Raw genomic sequence first — 17,182 nt, forward strand, 5'->3', positions numbered from 1 at the left:
AAATACAAAATGCATCAGTGAGTGAGGTACAGTGAAAAAGTCCAAAAGAACCTTTAAGTTAGTACGTCTGTCCCCATTTTGTTGCTTAAATTTTAAAGTTTTAAATTAAATTTTTTTATTTTTCCACATTAAGTTCATGATTTATGGTTTATGAACACACTACAGTATATGTAGTAAGAGTAAGGGTCCTCACATTGGCCCTTGTGGTACACCTTAAAAGGAATTTGTTGAATTTGTTTTTATAATTAAGGATTTAATCTAAAGGTCATGGATGTAATTAAATCATATCGTTTTTGCTCCAGGGATTTAAACAAGTCCAAACAGAAATGTTAAAGGTCAGGTGTACATGGTGGGATGAATCCTTCCTCCCTTCCAGTTTTCTCCACACCCAGTTAAACAACATAAAAAGGGAGTGAATCTCGCCAATTTCACTCCACTTGGCCTCTGTTTGCAGACTGACTTTAGTGGGACAATCAAACCTGTGAGTATCATTTCAATTTTATTGCTGTAAGAGTAGGTTAATGGAAAGACTTAATTAAAAGCTCTTCAGACTGCAACTAATGCATCTTAAATATCTGTACCTACATACATTTAATCATTAGAATAGAAATGAAGACACATCATCATCAGCTGTATTGAACAACTTGAATAAGTGTGTTTAAAATTAATCACTTTATACCAGAAATATGAGCAAGAACGCCATCTACAAAAACCAGGAGCTCCGCAGAGGAGAGTACCTGGAATCCAAGAATACCCAATACAGGACTTATTTCCAGGTGAGAAAATGTCTGTAATGATAATGTGTACAGCATCATGAAATAAAATCCATGAGGGAAATACTTAGATGCCCCGTCTTATTCCTTATGTTTTATCTTCAGGACGATGGTAACTTTGTCACCTACGCGTACTCCTGGAAGCCAACCTGGGCTTCAGACACCGATCATTCGGATGCCATCCGGGTGTGCTTGCAGGAAGACTGCAACCTGGTCATGTACAACAATGATCACAAGCCCAGATGGCACACCAACTCCTACTACCCAGGCCCCTTTAATTCCTGCTGCCTTCAGCTGAATGATGACGGCAATCTGGTTGTGACCAGAGATGGTGTCAGAGTCTGGACCTCTGCCAACTCTAAAGGCATGAAGTGAATTTGGTTGTCAGCTTGATTTACACTAAACTAGCCTCTCAAAGAGTCAATGAATGCAGATTTTCAAAATGTATAAATGTGTTCTTTTTCCTTCCAGTTTGAAATAAAGCCTCACTATACTGTAGTACAGAATGAGAGGAAAGTGTGATGGTTCAGTAACGCTGGTCTGGTTGTTTACCAGCACTGGGGTGAATACCCTAAATAAAACATTGTAATAAACACAATCCTGTGCAGTGAAGAGCAGTTAATGCAGAGACCAGGGGCTACAGTACAGTAGGTCTTTTAGGTGAGCAGCTCACAACAAAGACACCCATCAGACAGAGTGTGCTGTGTCTCCATGTATAAAATGAAACCAACTTGCCTCAGCTTTGTCGTCAGTTCATTACTGGTGAATGAGAGTGTGATGGTGAAGTCCTCCTGACATGAAGTGTAACACTGGGTGTTCCTTGAGGATCTGTTTTAGGCCCACTGCTGTTGGCATCAAAACTCTAAAGCCTCGAATGTCCCTAGTAGTAATGCAGTGTAGTATCTACTATGTACACTGCAGGAAATACAGTGGGATGTGACACACATTTTTACCTAATCCTGTGAATCAGATGTCTTCAGGCTCTGCATGCAGGATGATTGTAGCCAGGTCATGTACAGCCAGTGAGGAACCTCTTGGTGGCTCAAAAATGTACGGAGACCTACATGTGATACCTATATCTGAATGATGACAGCAAACTGCAGGTATACAAAGTGGCAGAAGACGTCTGGAGCTCTGCCACTTCCAAAGGCAAATAATGACAGTTTAATGTGGCATCTCCCCCAGAGAATTGAAAGTAGACGTTATATTTGAGAGAGATATGAACCTGTTTAGTTTTTAACTGAATAAAATAAAATCCCACGGCAACTTAATAACTGTGTTTTACGTTGTCCTCCTAGATTTACATACTACTGCTACCTATGATTCATCTGCTGCTGATGAGTTTGTTGGCTGCCTAATGGGTCCTCAGACCTACTTACTGTCACGGTGGCGCTGCTGTCAAAAGTGGCGAACCCACATGCACAGCTTGGGAGGCGGACAGGTAAGTAAAAAGGGTTTAATACTGTACAACTCGTCGTCAGGATATAGGCAAGGGTCAGAGCACGGAGGCAGAATGGCAGCGGTACAGCGGGAGCAGGCAAAAACGTCGTCAAACAAAAACAGGCGACAGTCAACAGGTTGAGCAGGTAAGGCTAAGATGTCTTCCCTAATAGTGATAATTTTATTAGTAAAGTAGTTCATAAAGTCATTGCTGCTGAGATTTAAGGGTATAGTAGGCTCAACACAGCTTGTTTTTGTTTTTCTTAATTAAGGAGGAATTAATGTTTCCTAGCAGCACAAAATGCTTTTTAATATATTATTAGACTGTCCTTCAATGCTGTGCAGTTTACATTTATTTTGTTAGAACGACACTGCCTTTCTAGTTGTCGAGTCCTGTGCTTTAGGCTGCAGATCTCTGAGTTATGCCATGTAGCTAACCTCCTCTGATTCACTGCCTTCTTCAGAGGAGGAGCCACTTTGTCTAACATTGTACATAGAGAAGCTGCAGCATCATCTACAAGACAATCAACCTGTTCATAAGGATTAAGGTGACTGTTCTCCTCTGTGTAGCTACAAGACAATGAGGCAAAAAATGATGGAAGCATCTGCTTGAATCTGGCAACAGCATTGTCAGATAAACATCTGCTATCGTGAGATTTCTTTCTGGCTGCTGCAAGTCAACTATGGTAAATACAAAATTTAATAAGAAATGGTCAGAAGGTCAGAGGGTTTTGGGGAAGAACTATTAAATTATCAATTTCAACCCCATATGTCAGGACAAGATCTACAGTAGGTTATGATTAAAACAGTGGGTGGGTTCTACATGAATGTAAAAATACCACTACAATGACTTTATCTGTGCTAGAGAAATCAGTCAGATAAGAAATCAGAGAATTCAGTGAAGAACTCTGAAAATGGAGCAAGAGGACGGTAAACATATGTAAACAACATATTCATCCTGCTGCAGCCAGGTTTCAGTGAGACAGAACAGGTCTATGTGATGGTCATTTATCAAGTCATTTAATAACAAGGATTTAGATGAGAGAGATCTGATATTTAATAACCCAAACTTTATTAACTTACTGTTACTTTGTTTTGTAAGAGGAAGTGTTTTGATGTTTATTGAATTCTGGTAAGTAACTCCTCTTTCATTTGTTTGTGACTTGTATAGTTTAGGTGGTCGGGGAGCAGACACAGTCTTTATGCAATAACTACTGTAAGAGTGGCCAAAGTCTTTAGACTTTTATGATTTTAACATTTTATCTGATATAAAATTTTTGTTGCTGGAAAGGGTTTATTGTCACGATCTGTGCTAGTTCCGGTTTTACTTTGAAAGGACTTCCTGTTCACACCTCATCTCAGCTGTTTCTGTCATTACTGGTTCCCATTATCCACACCTGTCTGTAATTAGTAATCAACACCAGTATATAGTCTCCACCTCTTACGCACTCTAGCTGCCAGATTGTTGAGTCCTAGCACCACATTCCAGCATTCTTGTATAGTTACCTTGTTTGCTGATCTCGCCTGTCATAGACCTCCGATTCCTGCCTGACCCTCGTCTGTAACTTCGCCTTGGATTGTGGTAAATTGTCTGACCGTCTTACCGTTGAGTTTTGCCTAGCCCTTGCCTGTACCTTTGCCGATCTGTGAACCGAACCGCTGCCTGTCTATTGGATCTGATCTTGCCTGTCCCTCTTTGTACCTGAAGAACTGAGATACACTGTGTATGACCCGGACTGCCTGACTACGCCAATACAATAAACACTGTTTACTCATCAAGCCCTCGAGTGTACTGTGCATGTGGGTCCGACATCTGCCGAAGCCTGACATTTATATGGTCGGAAAGATGAAAGTCAAAGCTTTCCGACAATGTGCAGCTTGTGTGGCTGGTGTACATGGCTGGCTGGCTGGCTCCACCCCCTCTCAGCCTGGCTTCACCCCCTCTCACTTTGACCATTGCTGGGGCAGTTACAGAGAAAACCGGGAACCACTAGTTTTTGAGCCCACGGCAAACCATCTGCCAAGGCGTCGGAGGAATAAATGATAACTGTATAGAAATTGTGGAGCAATCTGAGTGTCCCTTCATTCTTAAATATTACCAGAGGTCAACTCTTATTGAAAATCTTTGAAGTTTTCCTTTAAGGGTGGGAGTATAAAAGAAGGTTTTCAACTACATTTCAGTGTTTTATATGCTCTTGACAGTCTAAGCCATTTTAGGTTTCTGTTCTGGTCTGTTTTAAGACGAATGCCAAACAAATCTCAAAGTAATTTCTCTGTGAGAATTCTTCGTCGCCAAACATCTCTTTTATCAGCTTCCTCCTTCAGCGTTTGGGCAATCTCAAAATACATTCTTCTTTTTCTCGTCCACAGAAAGTAAGCTGGAATTCTGCTCTTGGTTCAAGCTGTTTCACTGCTCATCCAAGTCAGTAGGACACATGTCTTGATGATGTTACTTTATTTTGTAGTTTGCTCAACAAACTGTTCATCCTTGTTTTATGTCAGCTAATACAAACATCACTTTTATCAGCTTCTTCCTTTGGCGTTTGGGGTGAGTTCCTCTCCAGACTCCTCTCTCAGATGAAGCATCTGCTTCCTCTTGATGCTGCATGTTTCCCCTTCATGCAAGAAACATATGTCCTTGTATCATTGCGTGTATCTTAGTATATGATGTTACAGACTCAGGCCCGTGGTCCGTCTGTGTGTTTGTGTGTTTTTGCCCTGTGTGTGTGTGTGTGTGTGTGTGTGTGTGTGTGTGTGTGTGTGTGTGTGTGTGTGTGTGTGTGTGTGTGTGTGTGTGCCCTTGCTGGCGAGCATGAAGGTGCATATGTGCGTGGTTGCAGATGGCGGGCAAGCTGGCGGTTGGAGGACGGAGCGGCGGTCTTCCACTGTTGGATGAAACGGCTGAGTAAGCGATCTCCATTGGCCAGATGTCAGGGAGCGGGCACGGTGAAGGACCCACATGCACAGCCAGAGACAGGACTAGCATTAGTATCCATTTAATGGTAGCAATTCCACAAAACAGCATGCAAAAACTCAGAGTCAGGTAGGCAATGGTCAACAACGGAAGATCCAAAACACAGACAAAGGTACCGACAGGGAACAGGCAAAGACAGGTAAGCACGGCAACGGAACAGGATCTTACACAAACTGGAACTGAGGATGAACGCTGGATAGAGGTGAGTACACACTACAATATGGCAAAGAACTGAGGTAAGGACTGGTGATTAAATACACAGAATAGATTACTGAAACTGAAACAGCTGCAAAGACACGTGACTCGAAACGTAAAGCAGAAACTAAACCGACAGAACAAAACCAGGAAATATGACAAAATAAAACCAGAAGCAGCAAACAGACGATGACCACGAACGGTGGTGACTAAATGTAAATATGACAGAACCCCCCTCTCTAGGACGGATTCCCAGACGCCCAAATCTACCACAGAAAACACCAACAGGGAGTGCCGAGGGAAGCACGGAGTAGGGCTAGACACAAAACAGACCGTAGAACACTAACAGCACTAACAGGGTGGACAGAGGGAGGATAGGAGGAGGGCCACAACAAAAAAGGCAATTCCAGAAAAAAAAGGCAGAACCAGAGACGAAGACAGACGAGGCGCCAGAACCAGAACCAGACATAAGGACAGACAAGGTGCCAGAGCCAGTGATGAGGACAGACGAGGCTAGAGATAAACCCAGACGGCATCAGCTCCTCGGGGTCGATGAGACCTGGAGCGGTCTCTTCATGGCCGGAAGGAACTGAGGCAGGGACGGCCTCTTTATGTCCAGCGGGAACTGAGGCAGGGACAGCTTCTTCATGGCCGGCGGGAACTGAGGTAGGGACGACTTCTTTATGGCCGGCGGGAACTGAGTCAGGGACGGCCTCTTCATGGTCGACAAGGGCTGGAGCGGCCTCCTCTTCGAGGCCGTCAAGGGCTGGAGCGGCCATTTCTTCGAGGCAGACAAGGGCTGGAGTGGCCTCCTCTTTGAGGCCGACAAGAGCTGGAGCGTCCTCCTCCGGGCCAACAGGAAAAAGAATGGCCTTCTCCGGGCCAACAGGGACAAAAATGTCCTCCTCCGGGCCAACGGGGACAAGACGGGGTGGAGCTGGAGCTGGAAAAAGATGTGGCTGAGCTGGCGCTGGGGCAAGACGTGAAATGCCGGCGATGGAAGTGGGGGGGTCACCTGGAGGGCGCCATTCTAATTCCCGTCGGTCCTGAAGAGGTCGTCCCAGCCGCAGCCTGTCGGCCTCCGGGAGGAGGTCGTTCCAGCTTCAGTTCCTGTCGGCCACCTTCCCACCAACATTCTGCCTGATGCTATTCTGTATTGATAAGATTTGGCAGGTTTTGTAGTGATTTATTTATTATGGTCTGAAGTTTTGCTTTGGAGAAAGGTCACCATTTAGGACACCTCAAACAATGTTGGATGTTTTCAGTCCTCCCACTCTGGTCTTTCTTTAGTTATTAGCAGCAATAGAAAGTGTGGGATAATTTCATAATCTTTGTAACAGTGTAGGAAAAAAACAGGGCTCTCTGCCACATATGATATTAAGACAACTCCCTCCTGTGTGAATGTGTTTTCAATCCTTTTACCCCTCGGGTGAACAACATGAACTTATTTCACCTTTTTGAATGAGGTCTTATACTTTTATATATTTATGCTTCAAGCATCACCTTTTTTACTTTTTGTGCTTAGTTACTTGTTCTAAACCAGCCCTCTGTTATGCTTTATCAGACGGGATTCGGTGTGAAGTTCCTCTATCATCACTTCCACCTGCGACCCACCACCTGTGCCAAAGGAACAGCTATTGTGAATCCTCAGAGTTGCCCCTTCATGAAAAACAGAGTGAGTAAATATCAAAGCAACATTCATGTTTTATCTACAAAGACAACAGCACTTTAAAGCTCTGTGTGTTTCTATGCAGCCACTGAACAAAACATCAGGAGATCAGATCGAAGCCCATCCCAACCCGAATGTCAACTGTATCCAGAAACCAAGATTCACAGAGGTGTCGTATTAACGCTTATATTCCAATATTTTATCCAAGAACCTGCAATTTCCTAACTTGTGCCACTTCAGAAATCTTGACTGTGTTGTCTTTCATTCCAGGAAATGAACAGAAACAGACAAAAGCACTGCAAAATGATGACTTACAACAGTGGAGGCCCCACGCTGCTGGCTGTGTCTGGTGACCAAGGCTAAATCTAGTGTAACTACTGTACATCATATATCTGAAGGGTCTGTAGCCCAGTTAAGCTTTTGCATGTTTAATTATGATATATTTCCTTAGAAGCTTCCTTTAAAAAATGACGTTCTTTGCTCATAAAGTCTGTTTTTCACGCAGTAAAAGTGCAAAATGATTGTTTAATAACAACAATTAAACAAAACTTGACTGAGTTGGATTCTCTGTAATTTGAGTGTCTGCAACAAAACACGTACACTTCAGTGCCAGATGTGTGTGTTGTGCAACCAGCAGTGGGCTGTGAAAACCGGTTAAGGCACAACGATTATTTGCATATTGAATTTCTAACAGAATCATGAATCATCCAAAAATGACATAACCACTAAGGAATAACAAGCAGGCATATATCATGAAGGTAAGATTACACTGACCTTTATGTTAGGCAACATGGGGAATGTCAGCCCACAAACTCAAGGCGTTAGAAGAAAAAAATGCTTCTACTAGAGAACTTCAGGGTTTTGAATCACACCATTGGTAAACAAATTAATCCTAATAAATACAAAATGCATCAGTGAGTGAGGTACAGTGAAAAAGACCAAAAGAACCTTTAAGTTAGTACGTCTGTCCCCATTTTGTTGCTTAAATTTTAAAGTTTTAAATTAAATTTTTTTATTTTTCCACATTAAGTTCATGACTACAGTATATGTAGTAAAAGTAAGGGTCCTCACATTGGCCCTTGTGGTACACCTTAAAAGGAATTTGTTGAATTTGTTTTTATAATTACGGATTTAATCTACAGTAAAGGTCATGGATGTAATTGAATCATATCGTTTTTGCTCCAGGGATTTAAACAAGTCCAAACAGAAATGTTAAAGGTCAGGTGTACATGGTGGGATGAATCTTTCCTCCCTCCAGTTTTCTCCACACCCAGTTAAACAACATAAAAAGGGAGTGAATCTCGCCAATTTCACTCCACTTTGCCTCTGTTTGCAGACTGACTTTAGTGGGACAATCAAACCTGTGAGTATCATTTCAATTTATTGCTGTAAGAATAGGTTAATGCCAAATCTGTATTTAACTACTTGAATAAGTGTGTTTAAAAGTAATCAATTTATACCAGAAATATGAGCAAGAACGCCATCTACAAAAACCAGGAGCTCCGCAGCGGAGAGTACCTGGAATCCAAGAATAACCAATACAGGACTTATTTACAGGTGAGAAAATTTCTGTAATGATAATGTGTGCAGCTTCATAAAATAAAATCTATCAGTGAAATACTTTTTGTACAGTAGATGCACCATCTTATTCCTTATGTTTTATCTTCAGGACGATGGTAACTTTGTCACCTACGCGTACTCCAGGAAGCCAATCTGGGCTTCAGACACCGATCATACGGATGTCATCCGGTTGTGCATGCAGGAAGACTGCAACCTGGTCATGTACAACAATGATCACAAGCCCAGATGGCACACCAACTCCTACTATCACGGCCACTTTAATTCCTGCTGCCTTCAGCTGAATGATGACGGCAATCTGGTTGTGACCAGAGATGGTGTCAGAGTCTGGACCTCTGCCAACTCTAAAGGCATGAAGTGAATTTGGCTGTCAGTTTGTTTTATACATACACCAGCCTCCCAAAGATTCAATAAACAAAGGTTTTCAAACACCAAAATTGTTTTTTTTTCCTTTAGTTTGAAATAAAGTCTCAAAAGAATGAGGGAAAGTGGTGGAGGTGCAGAATGCTGGTCTGGTTGTCCATTCTGTTTACATGCACTGGGATTAAACCTCAAAAATAAATTATCATAATAACCACATTCCTGTGCAGTAAAGAGCAGTGAATGCAGAGACCAGGGGCTCAGGTCTTCCAGTTGAGCAGCTCATAATAAACAGACTCATCAGGGTGTGTGGAACTCCATGTGTGCTGTGTGTAGAAAATTAGATCAAAATGCCGGAAATGGAATTTTTGCGTTTACAGCAGCAGCATGATGGACAAAGAAAAAGTAAAACAGCAGCAGTGATACCAGTAGAAACACGAACATGTAAGGAAACACCTGTAAAAAAATCTGCAAAAGTAAAAAAGAAAAACAACAGTAGTACTAGTATCAAGAATACTTACAGTTAGTACACACATTAATTATACGTTATGCAGGAATAAGATATCAATGTTGTCTCTGCGTACCCTGCATATCTGCAGGGTATGCAGAGACAACATTCGCAGAGACAACACATCTTCTTGCACAGTGTCTGTGTTGTTTGACCAGTCCAGTTTATTGTGGAGTTTAACACCCAGGTATTTAAATTAGTCCACAGTCTCAATGTTTGAGCCCTAGATGTTCACCAGTGTGTGTGGTGGAGGGGACCTTCTGAGGTCTTTTATTATACATTTATTTTGTTGGAACGCCACTGCCTTTCTAGTTGTCTGGTCCTGTGCTTTAGGCTGCGGATGTCTGAGTTATACCACGGAGCTAACCTCCTCTGATTCACTGTCTTCTTTTTCAGAGGAGCCACTGTGTCTAACATTGAACGCTGAATCATCATCTACAAGACAGTGAACCTGTTCATAAGGATTAAGGTGACTGTTCTTCTTTGTGTAGCTAGAAGACAATGAGGCAATAGATGATGGAATCTTCTGCTTGAATCTGGCAACAGCATTGTCAGATAAACATCTGCTATCGTAAGATTTCTTTCCAGCTGCTGCAAGTCAATTATGGTAAATTCAAAAGTTAAAAAAAGATCAGATAACAGAGGGTTTTGGGAAGAACTATTAAATCATACTCTAACAAAGCGAACCAGAAGAAAAGCTGTAGAGAGCGAGCTGAACTGGAGGACGGTGGAGAGAAGGAACTCTGGAACTAGGAAGTGAGCCCTTCATAATAAAAGGTTCAAACAGAAAGTAAGTATGCCGAGCCGGACATTCTCTTCTATGTGTGCATGCTGGCTGGAACTCAGAAAGGTGTGGTTATTTAAGAGTTTGGAGACAAGGCACAGAAGGCTTTTGAATTTGAAGAAATATGACTTTTACATTATCGGAGTAAGTGGTCGAAAATGGATGGAAAATGGATAGAAAATGGATGGATATTGTTAATAGTAAAAAGTAGAGCAGCTGGTCATCAAACACAAATGGACCAAAATCATCATTGATTACAGCATTTTCATTGGAAGTGTTCAATAACCCCGTGTTTCCTCAGGAGGACAGTAACTTCGTCGTTCTATGGGGCTTCAGACAAGTAGGGATCTGAGTCCATCCGCCTGTACATGCAGGACGACTGCAACCTGGTCATGTACAGCCAGGGTGGGACCCCAGGTGGGAAACAGACACCCACCAGCCTACAAGCTGTGATAGGTGTTACCTTCTTCTAACTGATGGCGTCGACCTGCTGCTGTACAAGAACTGTGAAGTCAGGCTCCATCGATCACCGCTGCCTTAATGTGTCAATCAATTAGGCAATTAAGGATGTCTTTGTACTTAGTGTTGTCTACTGTGTCAACCTAAAACAATGATTACCAATGACCTGTTAAGATCAATTTTACTCACAGAGTTGGGAGTATTAAAGAAGGTTTTCAGATTTCAGTGTGTTATATGCTCTTAATGGTCCAAGATATTTTAAGTTTCTGTTCTGGTCTGTTTTAAGACAAATGGCAAACAAATCTATAAGTAAATTCTCTGTGAAAAATTTTCGTCGCCAAACATCTCTTTTATGAGCTTCTACCTTCAGCGTTTGGGCTGAGTTCATCTCCGGACCCGTCTCTCAGATGCAGCATCTGCTTCCTCTTGATGCTGCCTCGTTTTGCCCTTATGCAAAAACACGTGTCCTCATTTCATCGTCTGATGAAATCATGGTGTTCCAGCTCAATTAACACATTTACTCCAAACACTTGAGCGCTTGGGTGATTTGCTTATCGCTTGTATATGAGTATACGAAGCATCATGTTCCCAGCTGACGATGACAGATATTCTGTCAAAATCAAACTATCTGAGCAGCATCGGGCATTCATCTAAGAATCATGATGTCATTCATGACTTTGCCTTTATTCAACTTGTTTGAATTCATTTGAATCGAACCTGTAGCAAATGTAGATAAACTGTTGGCATCATGACGAGAACTCCTCCCTCTTCATCCTGTCTTCTGGTATAAAATGGACTGAACTGAAGTGTGAGCATCACCTCTTTCACCAATCGAAGCTGTAAGTACAATACTTAACTCTTACATTACTGCTTGATGTCGTTTCAGCTCCTGTTCAGCTGTTATTTATGTCGTGTTTGATGCAGTTTCTGTTTCAGAAGCATGAGTAAGAACCTCCTGCCCAGGAATACTGAGCTCCACAGGGGAGACTTCCTGATCTCCAACAACAGGGAGTGGAAGGCCATCTTCCAGGTGAGCAAGTCAGTCCAGAAGTAGGAAAATGATTATTATTCCTTGTTTGTAAGCAATAAATCTGTGTTTCTGCAGGGTGATGGGAACTTTGTGATCTACGGCTGGAAGCCTGTGTGGGCTTCAGACACATATGGATCAGATGTCTTCCGCCTGTGCATGCAGGAAGACTGCAACTTGGTCATGTACAGCAAGTGTGGGACCCCCAGGTGGCACACAAGCTCCTACAGGGCCGGCTCTCACATGTGCTGCCTCCATCTGAGCGACGACGGCAAACTGCTGGTGTACAAGGACGCTGAGGAAATCTGGAACTCTGCCAGCTCCAAGGGCATGAAGTGATCAGTAGCTGGCCTGATGTGACGCCCTGGAAGCTCTGCGGGGTCACAGGTTCTACAAGAGTCAAATTAGAGTCAAATTGGAGTCAAATAAAATGACAATTAAAATATTTCTATGAGTGACGAGTTTTCTTTGAGATCAGATTTTTTTAAATTCAGGAACTGGACTGGCTCACTCTGCTTCTTCCTATTTTGAAACAAAATATAATTCCTGAGCAAATTAATTGCTGTTTTTACATAGTCCTCCTAGATTTACATGCTTCTGCTACCTAGTGATTTGTCTGCCACTGATCTGTTGGCTCCTTGATGGGTCCTCAGACCTATTTACTGTACCTGAAACCTAACACACTCTTAGTCCTGCATTGCAGTCCTGACATGTGACTGTTGTGATGGACTCATCAAAACTTTCAATAATATAGTAAGCACCTTGTTTTAATTTGTTACTCGTCTATATTCAATTTAATTCAATTCAATTTTATTTATGTACTGCCAAATCACACCAAGGTTATCTCAAGGCAGTTTACAAGGTACGGTTTAAGACCTTACACAACTAAACCCAACAAACTCCACACACAGCAAGCCTTTAATTAAATTTTGACAGCAACAGAATCAGCAAACAGAAAATCTCCCCTCTCTAATGAGGAAGAAACCTCCAGCAGAACCAGGCTGGATGTGGGATGCCATCTGCCTCGACCGGTTGGGGTGAGGGGAGAGGCAGAGAGAGAAAAGCAACAACAACAAGCAACAACAGAGCACAGGCAGGATGGTTGGACCAGGGACTGGTAATGTGGGAGAACTGTGATGTCTCTTTCTAAGTCTCATGACTAAATGACAGTTACGCTATTACCCCCACACATTTTCTCTAAATCCTTTCAAAATAAAAGCACCAATTACAATTGATTATCTTTAATGGCAAGATTAATTAGACATTTTCTGGTTCTGAATACTTACCAATTGTTAATGAGACTATTTTAGAGTTCAGTAAATAACCACTCACACTTATTAGGGTGATTTTATTCTGAAAGGGCTTAATCTAAATATTTTGCTTTAATAGGGCTATTCTTGCTATTGAACGATAAATTATGACTAATGACTATTTATAGTTTAGTAATCACTGACACACGACCTCTAAATCCTTTCAAAATAAAAGCACCAATGTAATTTATTACCTTAAATGCCAAGATTTTTGTTTCTGACTGGTAAATTTTTACTAGTTATTAAACTATTACACAGGTAATTATTTACAAATACTTTCTTCAAATCAGAAAGCTAGTCAGCTTATTTATAATTGTCAACCATGCACTCTGGTCAACTTTTTTTAATCTTTGACATCTTTTTACCTTGGTCAACTTTTGAATCATTGTCATATTTTAATCTTGTCTTAGTATGAGCTTGGTCATCGTTTTAATTATCATCTTTTTAATCGCCATCTTTTGTCATTTGTTTTAATCTTTGTCAAAGTTTTCTCGTTTTCATCGTTTTGCCGTAGTCAACTTTTGGACGTAGTCAACTTTTTGACGTCAGCAGCTTAATCAGCGTTTGGCATCTTTGCGGCAGCAGATCACCTCTCCCACGTAATTTTTCAAGAAATTACTTTTTCTAGTTGTACTTAGTGTTGTCTACTGTGTCAAACTGAAACAATAATTACCAATGACCTGTTAAAATCAACTTTTTGTTGAGAGTTGAGAGTATTAAAGAAGGTTTTCAACTAAATTTCACGTCTGAGACATTTTAAGTTTCTGTTCTGGTCTATTTTAGGACAAATGTCAAGTAAATCACAAAGTAAATTCTCTGTCAAAATTCTTTGTTGTCCAGAGAAAGTCAGCTGGAATTCTGCTGTATTGGTTCAAGCTGTTTCACTGCTCATCCAAGTCAGTAGGACACATGTCTTGATGATGCTACTTTATTTTGTAGTTTGCTCAACACACTGTTTATCCTCGGTTTGACTGAAACGCCGAAACAAATAAAGATGTGAAACAGGCACTATCAACTGATACAAATGTCACTTTTATGAGCTTCTACCTTCAGCATTTGGTCTGAGTTCATCTCCGGACCCGTCTCTCAGATGCAGCATCTGCTTCCTCTTGATGCTGCCTCGTTTTGCCCTTATGCAAAAACACGTGTCCTCATTTCATCGTCTGATGAAATCATGGTGTTCCAGCTCAATTAACACATTTACTCCAAACACTTGAGCGCTTGGGTGATTTGCTTATCGCTTATATATGAGTATACGAAGCATCATGTTCCCAGCTGACGATGACAGATATTCTGTCAAAATCAAACTATCTGAGCAGCATCGGGCATTCATCTAAGAATCATGATGTCATTCATGACTTTGCCTTTATTCAACTTGTTTGAATTCATTTGAATCGAACCTGTAGCAAATGTAGATAAACTGTTGGCATCATGACGAGAACTCCTCCCTCTTCATCCTGTCTTCTGGTATAAAATGGACTGAACTGAAGTGTGAGCATCACCTCTTTCACCAATCGAAGCTGTAAGTACAATACTTAACTCTTACATTACTGCTTGATGTCGTTTCAGCTCCTGTTCAGCTGTTATTTATGTCGTGTTTGATGCAGTTTCTGTTTCAGAAGCATGAGTAAGAACCTCCTGCCCAGGAATACTGAGCTCCACAGGGGAGACTTCCTGATCTCCAACAACAGGGAGTGGAAGGCCATCTTCCAGGTGAGCAAGTCAGTCCAGAAGTAGGAAAATGATTATTATTCCTTGTTTGTAAGCAATAAATCTGTGTTTCTGCAGGGTGATGGGAACTTTGTGATCTACGGCTGGAAGCCTGTGTGGGCTTCAGACACATATGGATCAGATGTCTTCCGCCTGTGCATGCAGGAAGACTGCAACTTGGTCATGTACAGCAAGTGTGGGACCCCCAGGTGGCACACAAGCTCCTACAGGGCCGGCTCTCACATGTGCTGCCTCCATCTGAGCGACGACGGCAAACTGCTGGTGTACAAGGACGCTGAGGAAATCTGGAACTCTGCCAGCTCCAAGGGCATGAAGTGATCAGTAGCTGGCCTGATGTGACGCCCTGGAAGCTCTGCAGGGTCACAGGTTCTACAAGAGTCAAATTAGAGTCAAATTGGAGTCAAATAAAATCACATTAGAAATATATTTCCATGAGCGTCGAGTTTTCTTTCAGATCAGATATTTTTTTTAATTCAGGAACTGGACTGGCTCACTCTGCTTCTTCCCATTTTCTGTGAATCAGGCAGGGTGTGAACTGTGCAGCCATAAGAGAAAAACAACAACCACATACTCCAGCTGTGGTCAGTTTGTCTGCAAAGACCACTCTACTGTTTGTACATGCTGCTGCTCCTAAAGCAACTGATAAATGACTCTAGTGTCCACTGTGCACAGAAAGTGGCATTTTAATGCTTAAATTATATGTTATTGTATTTTAGATAAATAATATTTTATACTCAATACAGTAACCAATTTTAGTTAACATCGTTATGCAATGAAAGTAGCAAAAAACATTAAAAATCGAAGGAATTACAGCTTAAACTAGTTGTGGCCTTTGTTGTCTACGCACAAACTGAAAGTTACGTAAAAACGAACAAGGCCAGAGGGTTAAATATTGTTTCTGACTTTGAATTGACTCATAGCTTTCACTACATACTTAATTATTAGCTTCTTATACTGTAGATTGTCCCATAACCTGTTTCTGTTGTTTACCAGCTGATAATGACAGATCTTCAAGCTATCTGACAAGTAGCAACATGTCAAGTGCCTTAGGCTCTCATTTCTTTAGAAACCCTTTGCCGTTATCAAACTTGCCCTCTTTGAACTCCTTTGATTGAACCTAAAGTAAATGTAGATAAACTGTAGGCATCATGGCCAGAACTCCTCCCTCTTCATTCCGTCTTCTGGTATAAAATGGACTGAACTGAACTGTGAGCATCACCTCCTTCACCAATCGAAGCTGTAAGTATTTACTCTTACATTACTGCTCGATGTCGTTACGGCTCCTGTTCAGCTGTTATTAATGTCGTGTTTTATGCAGTTTCTGTTTCAGAATCATGAGTAAGAACCTCCTGCCCAGGAACACTGAGCTCCACAAGGGAGACTTCCTGCTCTCCAACAACAATGAGTGGAAGGCCATCTTCCAGGTGAGCAAGTCAGTCCAGAAATAAGACAATTATTATTATTATTTCTTGTTTGTAAACAATAAAACTGTGTTTCTGCAGGGTGATGGGAACTTTGTGATCTACGGCTGGAAGCCTGTGTGGGCTTCAGACACATGTGGATCCGATGTCTTCCGCCTGATAATGCAGGACGACTGCAACCTGGTCATGTACAGCCAGTGTGGGACCCCCAGGTGGAACACAAGTACCTGCAACCCCGGCTCTCACATGTGCTGCCTCCATCTGAGCGACGACGGCAAACTGCAGGTGTACAAAAGCGGGCAAACAATCTGGAGCTCTGCCAACTCCAAGGGTACGAAGGTCTGATGTGACGCCCTGGAAGCTCTGCAGGGTCACAGGTTCTGTAAGAGTTAAATTACAGTCAAATTGGAGTCAAATAAAGTCACAATAGACATACATTTTCATGCATGAGTGATGAGTTTTCTTTCAGATCCAGACATTATTTAAATGTGACTCAGTTTAATCTCAGATTGAATTTACCACAAAACCTGCTTTGCACAGATCTGATTTCTGAATTGCTACACACTAAGCCTTTAGTATAGATCACACGCACTGGCTAGCTGAAAAGTGTGTGTGTAGTGTTACAAATAGCCACAAGATGGCAGTGCTCACATATAAGATCATTTTACATTCTTCTACCTTTTTTCTTTTTCCAAAATGGTGGATACACGGACGCATTTTTTTCTGAGAACCAGTTTTTATTAGTTTTTATTTACAATTTTTATATTTTGTGCCAAAGTCTGGGTGTTGACTAGAAACAGCCATTTTGTGCCACAGACGCCCGGACCCCGTCTAGACGGCACCATTGTCTGCTCCACTCCGCTCCTCGTGCCAAGTTTAAATCTCATTAACACTGAGAGGGATTGGCAGAACAGGGGCCTCTCTCACACGGCCTACGGAGAACTCAGTGCTAA

General features: G+C 41.8%; 5 protein-coding genes across 8 annotated transcripts; all 5 read left to right on the forward strand.

The window, feature by feature from the left end:
• The first annotated feature begins 355 nt into the window (after positions 1 to 355).
• Positions 356 to 1,271, forward strand: LOC114852856 (B-type lectin plumieribetin-like). Its single transcript, XM_029145516.2, has 3 exons — positions 356 to 481; positions 683 to 776; positions 879 to 1,271. Exons 2-3 carry the CDS (start codon positions 687 to 689, stop codon positions 1,146 to 1,148), a joined length of 360 nt encoding a protein of 119 aa, XP_029001349.1. The 5' UTR covers positions 356 to 481; positions 683 to 686; the 3' UTR covers positions 1,149 to 1,271.
• Positions 1,272 to 8,304: 7,033 nt separating this feature from the next.
• On the forward strand, positions 8,305 to 9,066 carry LOC114853780 (B-type lectin plumieribetin-like). 2 transcript variants are annotated; one of them, XM_029147564.2, is made up of 3 exons: positions 8,305 to 8,414; positions 8,515 to 8,608; positions 8,721 to 9,066. In XM_029147564.2, the coding sequence occupies exons 2-3, from the start codon at positions 8,519 to 8,521 to the stop codon at positions 8,988 to 8,990; spliced, it is 360 nt and encodes a 119-aa protein (XP_029003397.1). In that variant the 5' UTR covers positions 8,305 to 8,414; positions 8,515 to 8,518; the 3' UTR covers positions 8,991 to 9,066. The 2 variants fall into 2 exon arrangements, with proteins under 2 accessions (XP_029003397.1, XP_029003398.1); XM_029147565.3 differs by having other exon boundaries at positions 8,385 to 8,414; positions 8,498 to 8,608.
• A 2,454-nt stretch (positions 9,067 to 11,520) lies between these two features.
• LOC114853819 (B-type lectin plumieribetin-like) lies at positions 11,521 to 12,213 on the forward strand. Of its 2 annotated transcripts, none has more exons than XM_029147627.3 (3): positions 11,521 to 11,579; positions 11,677 to 11,770; positions 11,846 to 12,213. In XM_029147627.3, the coding sequence occupies exons 2-3, from the start codon at positions 11,681 to 11,683 to the stop codon at positions 12,104 to 12,106; spliced, it is 351 nt and encodes a 116-aa protein (XP_029003460.1). In that variant the 5' UTR covers positions 11,521 to 11,579; positions 11,677 to 11,680; the 3' UTR covers positions 12,107 to 12,213. The 2 variants fall into 2 exon arrangements, with proteins under 2 accessions (XP_029003460.1, XP_029003459.1); XM_029147626.3 differs by having other exon boundaries at positions 11,531 to 11,579; positions 11,665 to 11,770.
• A 2,326-nt stretch (positions 12,214 to 14,539) lies between these two features.
• LOC114853788 (B-type lectin plumieribetin-like) lies at positions 14,540 to 15,234 on the forward strand. Of its 2 annotated transcripts, none has more exons than XM_029147579.3 (3): positions 14,540 to 14,599; positions 14,697 to 14,790; positions 14,866 to 15,234. In XM_029147579.3, exons 2-3 carry the CDS (start codon positions 14,701 to 14,703, stop codon positions 15,124 to 15,126), a joined length of 351 nt encoding a protein of 116 aa, XP_029003412.1. In that variant the 5' UTR covers positions 14,540 to 14,599; positions 14,697 to 14,700; the 3' UTR covers positions 15,127 to 15,234. The 2 variants fall into 2 exon arrangements, with proteins under 2 accessions (XP_029003412.1, XP_029003411.1); XM_029147578.3 differs by having other exon boundaries at positions 14,551 to 14,599; positions 14,685 to 14,790.
• A 763-nt stretch (positions 15,235 to 15,997) lies between these two features.
• Positions 15,998 to 16,672, forward strand: LOC114853663 (B-type lectin plumieribetin-like). Its single transcript, XM_029147296.3, has 3 exons — positions 15,998 to 16,047; positions 16,127 to 16,232; positions 16,311 to 16,672. Exons 2-3 carry the CDS (start codon positions 16,143 to 16,145, stop codon positions 16,572 to 16,574), a joined length of 354 nt encoding a protein of 117 aa, XP_029003129.1. The 5' UTR covers positions 15,998 to 16,047; positions 16,127 to 16,142; the 3' UTR covers positions 16,575 to 16,672.
• The last annotated feature ends 510 nt before the right edge of the window (positions 16,673 to 17,182 follow it).

Source organism: Betta splendens, chromosome 4 (genome assembly GCF_900634795.4).
Source record: "Betta splendens chromosome 4, fBetSpl5.4, whole genome shotgun sequence".
NCBI lineage: Eukaryota > Metazoa > Chordata > Actinopteri > Anabantiformes > Osphronemidae > Betta > Betta splendens.

Coding starts and splice junctions, on each gene's coding strand:
- LOC114853788 (XM_029147579.3), top strand. CDS start 14,701: ATGAGTAAGAACCTCCTGCCCAGGAATACTGAGCTCCACAGGGGAGAC. Junction 14,791..14,865: donor AGTGGAAGGCCATCTTCCAG/GTGAGCAAGTCA, acceptor GTGTTTCTGCAG/GGTGATGGGAACTTTGTGAT.
- LOC114853819 (XM_029147627.3), top strand. CDS start 11,681: ATGAGTAAGAACCTCCTGCCCAGGAATACTGAGCTCCACAGGGGAGAC. Junction 11,771..11,845: donor AGTGGAAGGCCATCTTCCAG/GTGAGCAAGTCA, acceptor GTGTTTCTGCAG/GGTGATGGGAACTTTGTGAT.
- LOC114852856 (XM_029145516.2), top strand. CDS start 687: ATGAGCAAGAACGCCATCTACAAAAACCAGGAGCTCCGCAGAGGAGAG. Junction 777..878: donor AATACAGGACTTATTTCCAG/GTGAGAAAATGT, acceptor TTTTATCTTCAG/GACGATGGTAACTTTGTCAC.
- LOC114853780 (XM_029147564.2), top strand. CDS start 8,519: ATGAGCAAGAACGCCATCTACAAAAACCAGGAGCTCCGCAGCGGAGAG. Junction 8,609..8,720: donor AATACAGGACTTATTTACAG/GTGAGAAAATTT, acceptor TTTTATCTTCAG/GACGATGGTAACTTTGTCAC.
- LOC114853663 (XM_029147296.3), top strand. CDS start 16,143: ATGAGTAAGAACCTCCTGCCCAGGAACACTGAGCTCCACAAGGGAGAC. Junction 16,233..16,310: donor AGTGGAAGGCCATCTTCCAG/GTGAGCAAGTCA, acceptor GTGTTTCTGCAG/GGTGATGGGAACTTTGTGAT.